Genomic DNA, 14,120 nt, shown 5'->3' with positions numbered 1-14,120 from the left:
GCAAAGAACATATTTCTAGAGATCATTTGCACTGATTTAACTGGGATTTAAGCTTCCATGCCAAGATCATATCCTTCTGGATGCACAGTTGAAAAAAACCTAGAATTTTGGATCAAGCAGCTCTGAGTGAAAAAAATAATATTTTTTCCAGTGCTGAAACCATGGTTGCTCATCTTTAATGGGTCATGGCTGCTCATGTTTGGGCCCATTTCTGATTCTGTAGGGCGTATGAATGATGCGGAATCGGCGGGAAGTGGCGGCGCTGGTAGATCTTCATTGTTCTGCAGTCTCCTAATTCCAATACGATCTCCACAAATTCTCTCAACTTCTGCTTCAATTCTCTCCAATGGCGGATTCGACGGGGAAATCGGGTAAGCCTCGGAACAGTCTCCCGCCGCTAACAATGCTTACAGTCGCTAGCGGAGGGATTTTGAGTCGGAAGATCGAGTTCCACCTGGCGCGCAAGGCCTTCACTGGCTTCGGTGTATCCAGTGGAGAGACATTGAAGCCTGATGAGGACCCCACCTCTGGCGGTAATCGCCCTTCCTCGAGTGGAGGAGGTGGGTTGGGCGCTGCTGGGATTGCCCAGTTTGGCTTCGATCCGGAGCTCAGACTTGAAATCACGTTTCGGCGAATCGTGAGTCGGGATACGCAAATTCAGCATCTTTTGATTGAATATGTTTCAAAGTTTCTTTTTGTCTGTGTCGATTGAACCATTAGCTCGACTTTTCCAATTTCGCTCGACATCCGAGTCGTCAGGATCTCACTTGAGTTTTTCAGTTTGTATTTCGATCACATTTTGCATTATCTTCGCCCATGATGAGTCTCAGCTGAATGAATGAATATCTTCTCTTTGGATTAAGTGCCGTATGAGTTTTTCAGCTTGAAGGGCTTCTTGAGATTAAGTATCCTGTGCTTAATCATACTATGAGATTGTTTTTTCTTGTTCGTTAGCTCATAAGTTTTGAATGAGAATTCACTCCCCGAATGACAGGGTGCTGGTCTGGAAAATCTTGGCAACACTTGCTTTCTAAATTCCGTTCTTCAGTGTTTGACGTACACGGAGCCTTTTTCTGCCTACTTACGTAGCGGGAGGCACAAAATGTCATGTAAGCTCACATTCCCATTTCTTTATTATTTTGATAAAAATATCGGATGTTTAACTGACGTTTTCTGCGTCTGGGTCTCTACAATTCCCAACATCCGCTGATGTTGACTTTATTTTTACTTAACAGGCCGTAACGCTGGATTTTGTGCATTTTGTGCTCTTCAAAGTCATGTTGTAGATGCATTACAGTCCACTGGGAAGATATTAAGGCCATATCATCTTGTCAAGAACTTGCGATGTACTCTAATCTTGGCCTCTATTTTTCAATCAATTCTTAATTTTTAGGTTCATTTCGTTTCAAACTTTAACTCCCTGCATGCTCAGGTGTCTCCAGAAATTTTCGAAATGCTAGACAAGAAGATGCTCACGAGTATATGATTAACCTACTCGAAGCGATGCATAAAAGTTGTCTGCCTTCTGGGGTTGCCAGCGAATCCACCAGCGCGTATGAGAAAAGCCTGATTCACAAGATATTTGGGGGTCGTTTTAGGAGTCAGGTTTATATTTCTCCGTTTTATTTATTATCTTGATTATAAAACTGCGCAGCATTATGCGCAAGGAAAATGACAACGCAATGTGATGTTCTTCAGGTGAAGTGCACTAAATGCTCATACTGTTCCCATAAATTCGACCCTTTTTTAGACTTGAGCTTGGAAATAGTCAAGGCTGACACTCTGTGCAAAGCACTGTCTCATTTTATTTCTGAGGATGAGTTAGATGGAGGAGAGAGGCAGTATTATTGCCCTCAGTGTAACCTGAAAGTCCAGGCCCTGAAGAAGCTATCCATTCATAAAGCGCCGTATGTCCTCATAATCCATCTCAAACGTTTTGGGTCTCACGTATCTGGGCAGAAAATAGGCAAGCAGATTGATTTTGACCCCAAATTGAACCTAAAGCCCTACGTCAGTGATCCTGTGGTGAGTTTTTCCGGTTGGTACATTTCAAAATTACTATTAGTTCTTTCTTAATTTCTTAATTTTGTTACATTTCTTACTTTACTGATTCGGACCATTTGAAATAAGGTCGTCATTGGTTTCCGTTTCTCTCTCTCTCTCTCACTCACTCTCTCTCTCTCTCTCTCTCTCTTTCAAAATTTGTCTGATAGTTTCTAGCATTTCTCAAAATTCAGGAAGAAGATTTGGAGTATACACTGTATGGTGTTTTGGTGCATGCTGGTCATGGGACCCATTCAGGGCACTACTACTGTTTTATTCGCACCTCAAGCGGATTATGGTATTCTCTGAATGACGAGAAGGTAAGAATACTGCAATTTACGCCGCAATTAGGTTAATATGTGTTTTTTTTTTTTTTGCACAAGTTGCATTTATGAGTAGATGTTAAATGGGCGGGAGTATTCTTTTGAACCGTATTTCTCAAGGTTAAAATGAGCATCCATATCCTTTTTTATCTGGATTGATCCCCAGGTTTCGCAAGTCAGTGAGAAGACGGTCTTGCAACAGAAAGCATACATGTTGTTTTATGTTCGTAATATCAAGTCACAGGAAAATAAGCCAGCAGCTGCTCTGAAGGCAGTGACGCCTCCGCCATTAAAGAGTATTTCAGTATCGGAACAGTGTCTGAAGAATATTCCCCTACCATTAAATCTTTCAAATGACTCCAACTTACCGCAACCTAAAGGCATTACTACAGTAAGGCCCCCCCAAATCACGCCTTTTCTGTTGTTTTAGTTGATCATTTTTCTCAAATTTAAGTTCTTGATGCTGCTGTCCTCAGGCTGAGGATATTATGGTAAACGATGCCATTGGAGATAATCGTCGGAGAGTTTCTTGTTTGAAACGCATGTCGTTTGGCCCTCGAAGATTTCTGCTGATGGCGTTGCTTATGCAAAGAAGAAAACGTGCACGAAGATATCATTTGTTGAAGAGCGGGCGTGTTAGAAAAGCTAAAAGTCCAAAGGTCAACGATGGGCCAGCAAGAGAAAGACCAGTAACAGACAACATTGGTCAGCAGGATACAACAAAGGCTCCATCGTCAGCCAGTTCTTCCATAGAGGACTCTAATACGTTGATGAGCAAAATCGTGGATGTTTCAGGTGGGTTTGAATTTACTTTCTGTCGATTGAACTTTCTGTGATTTATTAATGGTGAATCTTCTTGGTTTATTAGTCCCCCGCTGGGATGACGTGGATTTACAGCCTGATTTCCAAGTTGTTGATGACGAACCAAGGAGTATTGGTTGTCTACTGGATGAAGAGTATGCTTGCTGACCTCAAGCTTTTCATCTTCCTTTAGACTTGTCCTCATTTTTGTCTTAAATTTGTGTTTTTATGCATTCAGGTTTTATTTTAGTTTTATTTCGTTATGATTTTTGGACATATGTCGTGAGTAATTCTTACTGTCTCTGTAGAGAGAAGGAATACGACCGAGGAAGGAGAAAGAAGGTGAAAACACGAAGAGATTCATTTTCTGGGCCAAACCTATTTGAAGAACTCGCTTTAGCGAAAGTGGAGAAGAAAATGAAAGGCAGACATTGACGATGAGACCTCGTATCTGTACTATTTCTTATCATTGTTCTATCATTCTTGCATGGCGCAGCCACTGGAAAGAGCCAAAATGTCAGCCGACATATTATGGCTTTTATTCTTATCCATATGGTCCCTTATTTTTTGTATTTCTAGGTTCCTCTAACACATGTAATATGTACCCTGTCCTCTTGGCTTAGAATTTTTGATATCTTACTGCAAAGAGTCAACGCTGACCAGTTCTTGTAGCTTTCAGTGGTCAAATCGTCACAATGGGAGATGAATTTCCTTGCAAAGTTGAACAAAGTTTCAGTGAAACTTATCAACCTGATTCAATGTTGATCGACATGGTATACTCACTCCTACTGGTCAGATTTTAGGACCTCTTTCAGGTGCTCAGACCTGGATTATATTTACAAGAGTGAATATCTGATTAGTAGAGAAATGAGTCTATAGAACGAAGAGTTCAACCCATTCTGCAATTTTGAGAAGGGTAGGCCCGTAAACACAAACATCAGCAACAGCCATGTATTAGTATTTCGTTTCTCTTCCCCCTTGAATTAGAAAATGCATAATACAAGTAGTTTATCCAGTCTTCGTTGAAATTAATGATTAACCCTCTATCAGTGCCAACAGTCAATCATGGGGAAAAAGGGTGGTCAGGTCATTAACTCTGGGTCATTTTTATTACACATAATACTTCAAAGACACGTTTTCTTGAATGGTTCTATTTTTTTGAGCTTTGGTTTCATATGTATTGAAGAATGAAATAAAATTACATTTCTCGTCCTGATTACCAATACCTAAAACTAATTGGGAGGACATTTCCATGGACTTCGGTGAGGGCCTTCCTATTTTGGGGCAGGTTTGATGATTTTATAACCTTGGTGGAGCACCTCAACAAATACATTCATTTCTAGAAGGACAATCCAAGGGACCGCCCTCAAATAGAGCTCAGAATACCACCTGCAGACAGATGACCAAGATTGAGGACGTCAACCCTGGGATAGACATGCATTATTGGGGTTTTACAAGAAACCAACCAGGGAAGTGGAGCACACTATTACTTGATCTTGTCTGTCGTTCCTTTTCATAGCTACTTATCCTTACTCCATCACGCGTTATCAGTGCCCCACATCTTTCCATTCTTTCTTTCTTTTATTTTAAGTTGTTTCCATTCTATCATAAGACGCCCACATCCTCCTTTCTTTCTTTTATTGCAAGTGGGGCAATGTCTCTGTAAGTGGTCCACTCCACATGACCTTCTTGGGTCACTTAATTCTCACATGCGGAATAAGTGACCTAAGTTGTATGGCCCAGCCCATATCATGTCAGCCAATATTTATCTAACTGAAATAAAGTAGATTGATATGTCTCTTTGTGATCAGGATTTCTTTCCTAATCCTAACAGGACATATGGAGGTGGCAACTAGAAGAGGATATCAACATGATATCAGAGCCCAGTCCTACTCTGTGAGATTGGTTGATCCTTCTCCTCTCTAATGCTTTCACGCCACTTAGGGCTGTAAGATTAATTAATCCCTATCATCCCTGTTAACCTGTACACCACTTTTTCAAACATTTGTCTTTTTGTTCGTGTAGTGCCTCTGAGAGTTTTACAGAATTTTTTGGTATTTTTACAGAATTTTACAAAATGAAATTCGTAAATAAAATAACTGCTGACCAGATTTTATGGAAACAAGGATTTTTTGCTGTTAAGGTTATAATGACGAGACAATGAAAAAAAATATTCATTTATTGGGATGAGAGCCAACATTAAGTAATTCTTCATTGTATATTCATAGTTAATAAAACCCGGCCAGAATAATCAAAAATCGATTATTAATTAATTTGATAACGTAATCCTTTTAAATATTTTTAAACCGACCGATCAGCCCTCCAGGCCAGATTAAACAAAGAAAGAAAGATTTTTCGCTGACAAGCTTAAACGAAGAGACAATTGGTTGGATATGAGCCAGAAACTTTAATAACCATGAAATACTTAATAAAACAGTCCAGCATAAATTACTAAAATTTAAGAGTTACTTCACATGATCGTGTTTTTATTATTCTGTAAACCGACCAATTTAAAGTGTTACTGAACCCACCTCGACAGACCAGCAGAGAGCAAGGAAGAAGAAAGATTTTTTTCTTTTTTGCTGAATAAGATTATAATGGAAAAGACAATTAAGAAAAAGTCATATTGAATGAGACAAGTGAGGATAAGAGAGTGTTAGAACCTTCCATTCATGGGCCAGCTGTTTATTAGGGCGATTTCCTTAAGTCTCTCGTCTGGGTGGGAGACGCAGATTAACCCATGCTGTAAGAAGGCGAAGGCAGGTTGATGACCGTGCTCTTCACCTTCACCATCATGTTTATGCTGTTCGTGATCCCCTGCGACCCGATCCCACTGTCCTTCAAACCCTGTCAAACATCATCGCCCATCTCAAATCAGCTCTCTCTCTCTCCATCACTATCTATCCATCCATCTATAAACCTGACTCTTCATTTATATCTTTCTCTTATATTCCTCTCTCTATCTTTCACCACTTCATAAATCTGCCCACTCATCAATCCCTCTGACTCTCTCTAATCACTCGTCACATCCATCTCTCCGTCTCTATATCTATCTGTATTTATCTATCACGCTATACTTGAATATCCATCTCTGTCCTTCAAACCCCCTGCTAACTAGATGTGGTTGTTCTGTTCTTTTTGTGCGAATTTGTGCGAATTGTTCGTTCTGTTTGGTTTTCTGAAAAGAACAAAAAACGAATTCGAACAGAACATCGCACAGACCCGTGTGCGGTTCTTTTGTTCGCTTTGTGCGAATTTTGTTCTAGTTTTGTGCGAATGTGCGAATTTTGTTCGTTTTTGAAAAAAAAAGTATGACACAAAGAACAAGGCCCTGTGCGGTTCTTTTGTGCGAATTTTTTGTTCGTTTCAAACGAACAGAACAGAACAACCATGTCTACTGCTAACCAATCTTACTGTCCTTCAAGCCCTAAGAAACCTCATCGTCCATCTTCAGTCAATTCTCTCTCTCCCTTACTGCCTATCCATCCATAAACCTGACTATTCATAAATATCTTTCTCTTCTGTCCCTCTCTCTATCTACCATTCGACAATATAGTTCCAATGTTTCACCCATACCAATTTGTCTATCTATCTAATAACCGTATTCTCCATCGATAGATAGATACCCATCTATCTATATACCTATCTGGGCTATAATTGAAAAACCCGTATCTTAGTCTAAATCTAGTTAAATAATTTGGGGGGCCCACCTGGAAGGGGAAGTGATCTGGGCCGCGGGCAGGAGCCGAGTTGATCTGCACGGTCCCCGTCTCCATGGCATCACTGATCATGATGGCCTTGACGATGTCCCTCGTGAAGACGCATCCCTGAGGAGAGAGAGATACAGATGGTGAGGGTCAGGAGAGGAGGAGGAGGAGAGAGAGATGAACCGAGACTAGACAAAACCTGAAGGCCAAAGTTGCTGGCATTGCAGTGATGGATGCCTTCCTCGATGGAGTCGATCCTGATGACGGGAAGAACAGGGCCGAAGGGCTCTTCCCACGCTATCCTCATGTCTGGGCGGACATGGTCAATCAGCAAAGGCCATATCAGATTCCCCTCTCGCTTATACTCTTGGCAGAAGGTGGCGCCCTTCTCCTTAGCGTCTACGACCAGTCCTTCGATGAAATTCGCCGACGACTCCGTCACCACCGGCGTTATATCGCAGTCCTCCTCCGGTGGACCCACGGTCAACTTCGCCACCTTGGCGTTGACCTTCTCCACCAGCGTGTCCGCCACCGACTCCATCACCAGCACCACCTTCACCGCCGTGCACCTCTGCCCGCTGCGACCCAAGTCAAGGATACTCCAAAGTCAATGCCTTTTTCGTTGACCCGTGAAGCAAAAGTCAATGTTTCTGATGGGTTTTGACTTAGGCTCGCGGAGGACGACGAAACGGGGCTGAACGGGTTTCCGTTCAGCCGGCCGTTACAGGGTTTGTTGATTTACGTTTCTTTATGTTTCCGTTCTGAGGTTTGAACATTTGACTGATGACGGGTTGGATGCCGTCCCGTTCCGTTTGTCATCCGTCCTGGAGCATGAGTTTGACTGTCACCTGTACGAGAAGCCTCCCTTGACGATGTTGGCGGCGACCAGGTCCAAGTCAGCGTCTTCCAGGACGATGCAAGCGTCCTTGCCGCCGAGCTCCATCTGTAGAGGGACCATCCCCGCCTTCTTGGATATGGCGATTCCCGTGTCTCCCCCAGTGAAACTAGGAGAAAAGAAGCCGTGTTAGCCCACCAATCTATCTATCTCTCCATCTCTAAATCCATCCATCTATCTCTCTATCTCTTCATCTCTAAATCCATCTATCTATCTCTCTATCTTTCCATTTATACCTGATACAGTTGACTCCGGGGTGCATCGTCAAGAAATCCCCAATCTCGGAACCTTTCCCCGTAATGCAACTGATGAGACCCTTGGGAAACCCCGCCAGATGGAAGCAATGTACCATGTGAAGGCCGGCCACGGCGCCCTGCAGAGGAAAGTTTGTTTTTTGTTAAGGATCAAGCGCGTAGAATTGAGATATTTAATGGGTTTTTTCAGTGTTTTCAGATGGGTTTAATGGTTTATTACCTGGGTCGGGGGCTTGAGTACAATCGAGTTACCAGCGATCAGCGCCGGGGCGATTTTGGAGACGGCCAGGTTGACGGGATAGTTGAATGGGGGAATCGCCAGCACAACTCCCAAAGGAATCTGCCGTAAAATTTACTCTCAGCTAAGATCATAGTTTACAGAACATCGAGGAAGAGAATCAGTGGATCCTGACCTTGGAAGTAAGGCAGTACTTGGTGCGTTCGTTCCCTGGGAAGCTATCGGAGACGAGAAATTTACCTTCTCCCAGAATTCTCACCCCTTCCTCCGCGGTGTAAGATATCAGATCCCCAGATCGAACGACCTACGCATTACAAGATCCCATAAGAAATTCGATGAACTGATTCGAAAACAGCAAACATTGGAATTGAAGAAAATTAACAACCTCGATAACCGCGTCCTTGGCGGGTTTGGCGATCTCCTTGACGAGGCACTCGGCAATTGGATGCCGGTGTTCTTTAAGGATCGCAGCAGCCTTGTGGAGGAGCTCCGCCCGCTTCCATAGAGGGGTCTTGGCCCACGACTTTTGAGCCGCCTTCGCCGTCTCCATGACCTTGTTCACTTCCACCTGCGTACATGCTGGAGAAGAAGGGGAAGATGAAGGGTAAATTCTCAGACAACTTCAACTAAATCTGCAAGTTTGTCGACAGGAGAACCCCCAGGACAAGAACATAAAGAAATTCAAGGATAACGATCATCAAATCTGTAATAATTAGCGACTTAATAGAAGAACTCGTCGGAAACAAAACAGATCCGAGTGAAATAGAATCCGGTGCCGGACGGCAGACGTCTTTTCAGCGTTCAATTTTGAGATACCACACGATTCAGGATGAGAAACCACCATCCTCGTAATCATGCAAACTCGATGAAAAACACTAACACGCCAAAAAAAAACAAAAAAAAAAAAAACGGAAAGGGAAGACGACGGTGACTGAATCAGTGGCTAACACGGCCGCTAACCTTGAACCTTGTACTGAGTCTTCCGCGTGGTGGGGTTGATGATGGCAACGGACTTGCCGGAGGAAGAATTCTTCCATTCTCCTTCAGAGTAGTACTTGTACACTTCTCCGTCGAAGATCTCCTCGAACACGCCAGTGCCGGCCATGGATCGCCTCTCCGGAGACCTTCCGAACGCTTCTCCGGCGAAGAAACTGAGAGACTGCGGTAGATCGAGCTTTGAAAAGCGCAGAGCGCCTGTTATATAGGGGCCAGGACCGCCACGCATCTCGGCCAGCGAAGTAGAGGCCGGGAAGTTGCAAGTAAGAAGAGTGAACGGTCGCGAGCACAGGCACTGAGGTCTCCCGAAAAGGGGCTCGAATTCTTATTTATTACGGTATTGCCACTCTTCGTCACTACCAGCTCGTTCAGTGTCCTCTTCCCGAGTAAGGGCTCGAGTCGTAATATTGTTGGATAGTTGGTGGCCTTTTTGGAAGCCCGAGTAAAGGAGTAGGTGGGTGAGGAGTTGGGTCACGTGGCCACTCCATCGACCGTCCAACTCTCTTGAATATTCGGTGAACCACCAGTAAATCCAACGGTCCGTACGATTTGGGCTAATAGTCGTTTTCTCTATTTATGGTTTTGGGCCAATTACCGTTGGACCAGCTGGAGCCGACGTGGAGCCATCTCTGATCGGGAATCTGCCGTCCGTCCGTCATCCGTATACGTCATCGACCTAGGATGCCGATGACTGTGACGCTCAATGCTCTGAAAATATATATATATACGGACGGATGACGAGTACTGCTGCCTAGATGACGCAAGATGGTCAACAGAAGGAGGATGACGGAGGGACATAGCCAGAATGAGAGATATATTGGTGGCAAATAATGGCCTTAAGTGACAAGGAAAGCTCTGTTTAGTGAGTGGCAACATTCAATCTGATCCAGTGGATGTTTGATCAGATTGAAAATTAGATTGGTCTAATTCATATTTATATATAATAATACTAACCAATTTGATTCAAACCACCCGGATCCAATTGTTAGAATTAATCAAAAAATAATAATATATATAACAATAATTGAAGCGAGAGAGAAAGAGAGGTGGATTCCTTATATGATCAAATCTTACAATCTGTTTGATTTGAATTGACTTTTGCTAGATGGAAACTTTTGATCCATCTTAGAACGATCTGATTTGATTAGATCGGGGTCATTTGTCGCGATCCAAGACTCCTCGTGAGGGTCCCAATCTCATTGGGTTTCTGTTGCGGCAGCGTGCGCTCAACATCTACATTACGAAGCAGCCACCACGCAGCAGCCACGCCACGCCTCGCGGGCCCAGGCCTTTCGTGGCATTAATCACGATGTTGAGGTGCCGTCTAGGGCGTGCCTAGTCAGCGGCAGTAACAGCAAACGCATTACAACCGATGATGGGTGTACGCCACCGCCCGCACGCCTTGCACACAATGTTAGGGGGGCAACGACAATCCTGGTCATTGCCGGTATTTATACGCTGACTAGGGATGATACCAAAGTAAAGATACCACAGGTTGGATTAGATACAAGGACGGATTGATCGCCCGCCGGCGAATTGACGAAATTGACATTCCAGCCGCAGGCTGGGGGAGACGGCCAGGCACATTAGGCAGGCTGGTGGTGTAAGGACAAGGGCCAGTGTATCCAGGGTGGGCAGGCGTGGCAATATACTAATATACTATGTTCTATCCAATGGGCCCGCGACTTTAATGATTCACGTAATTCACATTGAAATGAAGTAATGAAGGACCGGTTGACTCGGGAGGACGGGTTAACTCGCTCCGAGTCGGAGAATCGGATATGCTCTACTCTCTCTCCAGTCGCCATCGGTTATCGGTTATGGCGCCAATATATAAATGATCGCTGAAGAACAACTCTGTCTGTGGAGCCTGTCGCAGGGGGGGGGTTTTACCTCTCTTCTTCGCCTTCTTCCGCAAGCAATGTGAGAAGAACTCGAAGCTTCAATGGCGGCCTGCAGCGGAGATCGAGGAGGATCACATCTCTGGACTGTGTTTTCCGGCGCTTTCTTCCGCAGGAAGCTCGCCGAAGCTTTGATCTGCGGCGTCTCCAATGGCGGAGCAAGGAGCGACTGGCCCAAGGAGAAGCCGTGTAATCCGCCATTGGAGGAATCGAGGAATCGCGGCAGATCTGAGCGTCTCTCCGAGCTGATGAAGATGGAAGAAGACGAGTCGGCCTCTCCGATCGACGCCTCGGCCGCGAGGAAGATGGATCGGTTCGAGATGCTCCAGGGCGTGGTGAGGAGACTGAGCGAGCGAGATCATCGGACGACGGATGCCGCCAAGGACGTGAGGAGATTGGCCAAGGACGACGCGGAGGCGCGGGAGACGCTGGCGATGCTCGGCGCGATTCCTCCTCTGGTATCCATGATCAAATCTCCCGATCCTGAACTCCAGGAGGCGTCTCTCTACGCTCTTCTTAATCTCGGCGTCGGAAACGACAGGTGATTATTTAATCCCTCGATCTTGCGAAGAATTTTGAATTTGTGATCGATCGGTGAGCGAATTCGTGTTGCAGGAACAAGGCGGCCATCGTCGAAGCGGGAGCGGTGCACAAGATGATGGCGCTTGTGGAGGCGAGCGCGACGCCGAGCGCGGCGGAAGCCATCGCCGCGAGCTTCCTCAGCCTCTCCGCGCTCGACGCCAACAGGGCTCTCATCGGCTCCTCGGGCGCGATCCGGTTCCTCGTCGAGACGTTCCGTCATCCGTCTGCGTCGTCGGGACAAGCCAGAGAAGACGCGCTCCGCGCCATCGTCAACCTCTCCGTCGTCGCGGAGAACGTTCCCCGCATTGTGGAAGCAGGATTCGTCGCCGACGTCGTCGCGGCCATTGGAGACATGGAGATCTCGGAGAAGCTGTTGTCCGTTCTCTCGAACGCGGTGGGTTCGGGGGAGGGAAGGAAGGCGATTACACTGTCGCGGGAGGCGATTCCGATACTGGTCGACGTTCTACGGTGGTCGGATTCGCCGGCTTGCCAGGAGAAGGCGGCTTACGTTCTCATGGTGATGGCGCACAAGGGAAACGGCAGCCGTTCGATCATGATCGAAGCGGGGATCGTGTCGCCGCTTCTGGAGCTGACCTTGGTGGGATCTTCGCTGGCGCAGAGGCGGGCTTCTCGGATCTTGGATTGCTTGAGGGTGAGCAAGGGGAAGGAGGTGACGAAGGGTTTTCAGGCGGTGTCTGCGCCTCTGTATGGATCGGAGGAGTGGGAAGATGAGCTGCGAATCAGCGACGAGAGGAAGGCGTTGAAGAGCTTGGTGCATCAGAGCTTGATGATCAACATGAGACGCATCGCTCGGCGGGCAAATTTACCGCAGGATTTGGGCCCTCCCGATCATCTCAAGACTCTCACCACGTCCAAGAGCCTCCCCTTCTGAAGTCAGAGGTCTGCCGATCTTCTTCTTCTTCTTCTCTCTCTCTCTCTAACATTCTATCTCTCTATACCCATCTGTCTATCTCTGTCTCTCTCTCTATATTTCTCTCTTCCCATCTATCTATCTCGCTATCTATCTATCTTTCTCTCTACCCATTCATCTCTCTCTCAATATTTCTCTCTTCCCATCTATCTATTTCTCTATCTATCTATCTTTCTCTCTACCCTTTCATATCTCTCTCTCTGTATATTTCTCTCTTCCCATCTATCTATCTCTCTATCTATCTATCTTTCTCTCTACCCATTCATCTCTCTCTCTCTATATTTCTCTCTTCCCATCTATCTATTTCTCTATCTATCTATCTTTCTCTCTACCCATTCATCTCTCTCTCTATATATTTCTCTCTTCCCATCTATCTGTTTCTCTATCTATCTATCTTTCTCCAACCCGTCCATCCTCTCTTTACACATTTATCTATCCCTCTCTTTCAATCTCCGTCTCTCTATCTATCTAACTATATTTCTGTCTCTTTATCGATCTTTCTTTCTTTCTATCTATCCCTATCTATCCCTATCTTTCTATCTTTCTACTCTCAATTTGTCTGTTTCTATTTCTTTGTCGCTTTCCCTATCCGCTTTTTCACTCATTCTATCCCTCTCTCCGGGTTAATCACATCTCCATGGATTCGCAGGTACGGATCTTCAAAAGCCCGTTCTTTCCCCCGATTCCCAAGACAGCCGACGACTTAAATATCCCAATCCAAAGCCCGTCCTTCACTCTATCCAGGCTTTCAATGCAAACGTTCCCACCCTATCCACTCTCAACTCTATCCACCCTCAACTCAACCGCCCTCGTTATTCCCTCAAGTTAGAAGAATAAGCGGTACTTTTTCCCCCATCCATTAATGCCACTTCTTGGCGGATGACGGTCCAGATCAGGAACGTGTGGAACGACAATCTTGAAGAGGAGTTCGAAATCGTCCGTGCCGTCGTCGACCACTACCCCCTAATCGCCGTGGACACGGAGTTCCCGGGGATCGTCCTCCGCCGGGTGGGGGAGCTCGGAGGACCGTCCGATCGCAGCTATCGGATGATCAAGGTGAACGTGGACGCCCAGAATGGCTCGGGTCGGACTGCTTGCACAACTGTTCTTCGCTGGCTCCCCCCGGAGATGCGCCGGCGTGTACGGCATCGATCGATGACGCGTGAGAACTGAGGGCCTCGGTTTAATGCTCATGAATATTCCTTCTTCCTTGGTATAATCTTCTTTTTTACGGTGAACTATAGTTCCGGACGTGGACGAAGGACGGGACGGGATGAATTTCGTCCCGTCCTACGTCCGATGTTAGCTCAGTGACGGACGGGATGGTTTTTCGTCCACCAACAAATAAATCATCCTGTACGATAATTTGGGATGGCTTTACGTCCGGCCAGTTCTCCCGGGACTAATTTTTTACCCGAAATTCGTCCCGGGCTAAAAAAATTTATTTTA

The 14,120-nt window shown here is 45.6% G+C and overlaps 3 protein-coding genes across 3 annotated transcripts; 2 read left to right on the top strand and 1 right to left on the bottom strand.

The window, feature by feature from the left end:
• Positions 1-219: 219 nt before the first annotated feature.
• On the top strand, positions 220-3,806 carry LOC144712763 (ubiquitin carboxyl-terminal hydrolase 23-like). The gene is made up of 10 exons (XM_078587064.1): positions 220-637; positions 995-1,109; positions 1,236-1,346; positions 1,433-1,605; positions 1,699-2,025; positions 2,238-2,363; positions 2,533-2,757; positions 2,843-3,161; positions 3,235-3,322; positions 3,476-3,806. Exons 1-10 carry the CDS (start codon positions 347-349, stop codon positions 3,600-3,602), a joined length of 1,902 nt encoding a protein of 633 aa, XP_078443190.1. The 5' UTR covers positions 220-346; the 3' UTR covers positions 3,603-3,806.
• A 1,919-nt stretch (positions 3,807-5,725) lies between these two features.
• Positions 5,726-9,482, bottom strand: ALDH11A3 (aldehyde dehydrogenase 11A3). Its single transcript, XM_078587065.1, has 9 exons — positions 9,222-9,482; positions 8,647-8,840; positions 8,437-8,565; positions 8,244-8,363; positions 8,006-8,142; positions 7,723-7,878; positions 7,074-7,452; positions 6,878-6,994; positions 5,726-6,014 (listed from the first exon to the last, which is right to left on the bottom strand). The coding sequence occupies exons 1-9, from the start codon at positions 9,364-9,366 to the stop codon at positions 5,901-5,903; spliced, it is 1,491 nt and encodes a 496-aa protein (XP_078443191.1). The 5' UTR covers positions 9,367-9,482; the 3' UTR covers positions 5,726-5,900.
• Positions 9,483-11,110: 1,628 nt separating this feature from the next.
• Positions 11,111-13,909, top strand: LOC144712853 (ARM repeat superfamily protein). Its single transcript, XM_078587215.1, has 3 exons — positions 11,111-11,699; positions 11,774-12,640; positions 13,321-13,909. Exons 1-2 carry the CDS (start codon positions 11,203-11,205, stop codon positions 12,630-12,632), a joined length of 1,356 nt encoding a protein of 451 aa, XP_078443341.1. The 5' UTR covers positions 11,111-11,202; the 3' UTR covers positions 12,633-12,640; positions 13,321-13,909.
• Positions 13,910-14,120: the final 211 nt, after the last annotated feature.

The sequence above is a fragment of the Wolffia australiana genome, chromosome 15, assembly GCF_029677425.1.
Source record: "Wolffia australiana isolate 7733 chromosome 15, ASM2967742v1".
NCBI classification, from domain to species: domain Eukaryota; kingdom Viridiplantae; phylum Streptophyta; class Magnoliopsida; order Alismatales; family Araceae; genus Wolffia; species Wolffia australiana.
This window is presented reverse-complemented; position numbering and strand designations above follow the sequence as displayed.

Bases quoted from the DNA above. Each gene is read 5' to 3' on its own strand.
- LOC144712763 (XM_078587064.1), top strand. From the start codon at position 347: ATGGCGGATTCGACGGGGAAATCGGGTAAGCCTCGGAACAGTCTCCCG. The intron at 3,162-3,234 runs GTGGGTTTGAAT...TTGGTTTATTAG, and splicing joins CAAAATCGTGGATGTTTCAG to TCCCCCGCTGGGATGACGTG. The intron at 3,323-3,475 runs GTATGCTTGCTG...CTGTCTCTGTAG, and splicing joins GGTTGTCTACTGGATGAAGA to AGAGAAGGAATACGACCGAG.
- ALDH11A3 (XM_078587065.1), bottom strand. From the start codon at position 9,366: ATGGCCGGCACTGGCGTGTTCGAGGAGATCTTCGACGGAGAAGTGTAC. The intron at 8,364-8,436 runs GTCAGGATCCAC...ATTTTACGGCAG, and splicing joins AGTACTGCCTTACTTCCAAG to ATTCCTTTGGGAGTTGTGCT. The intron at 6,995-7,073 runs GTTTTGTCTAGT...CTCTCTCCTCAG, and splicing joins CCAGCAACTTTGGCCTTCAG to GGATGCGTCTTCACGAGGGA.
- LOC144712853 (XM_078587215.1), top strand. From the start codon at position 11,203: ATGGCGGCCTGCAGCGGAGATCGAGGAGGATCACATCTCTGGACTGTG. The intron at 11,700-11,773 runs GTGATTATTTAA...TTCGTGTTGCAG, and splicing joins CTCGGCGTCGGAAACGACAG to GAACAAGGCGGCCATCGTCG.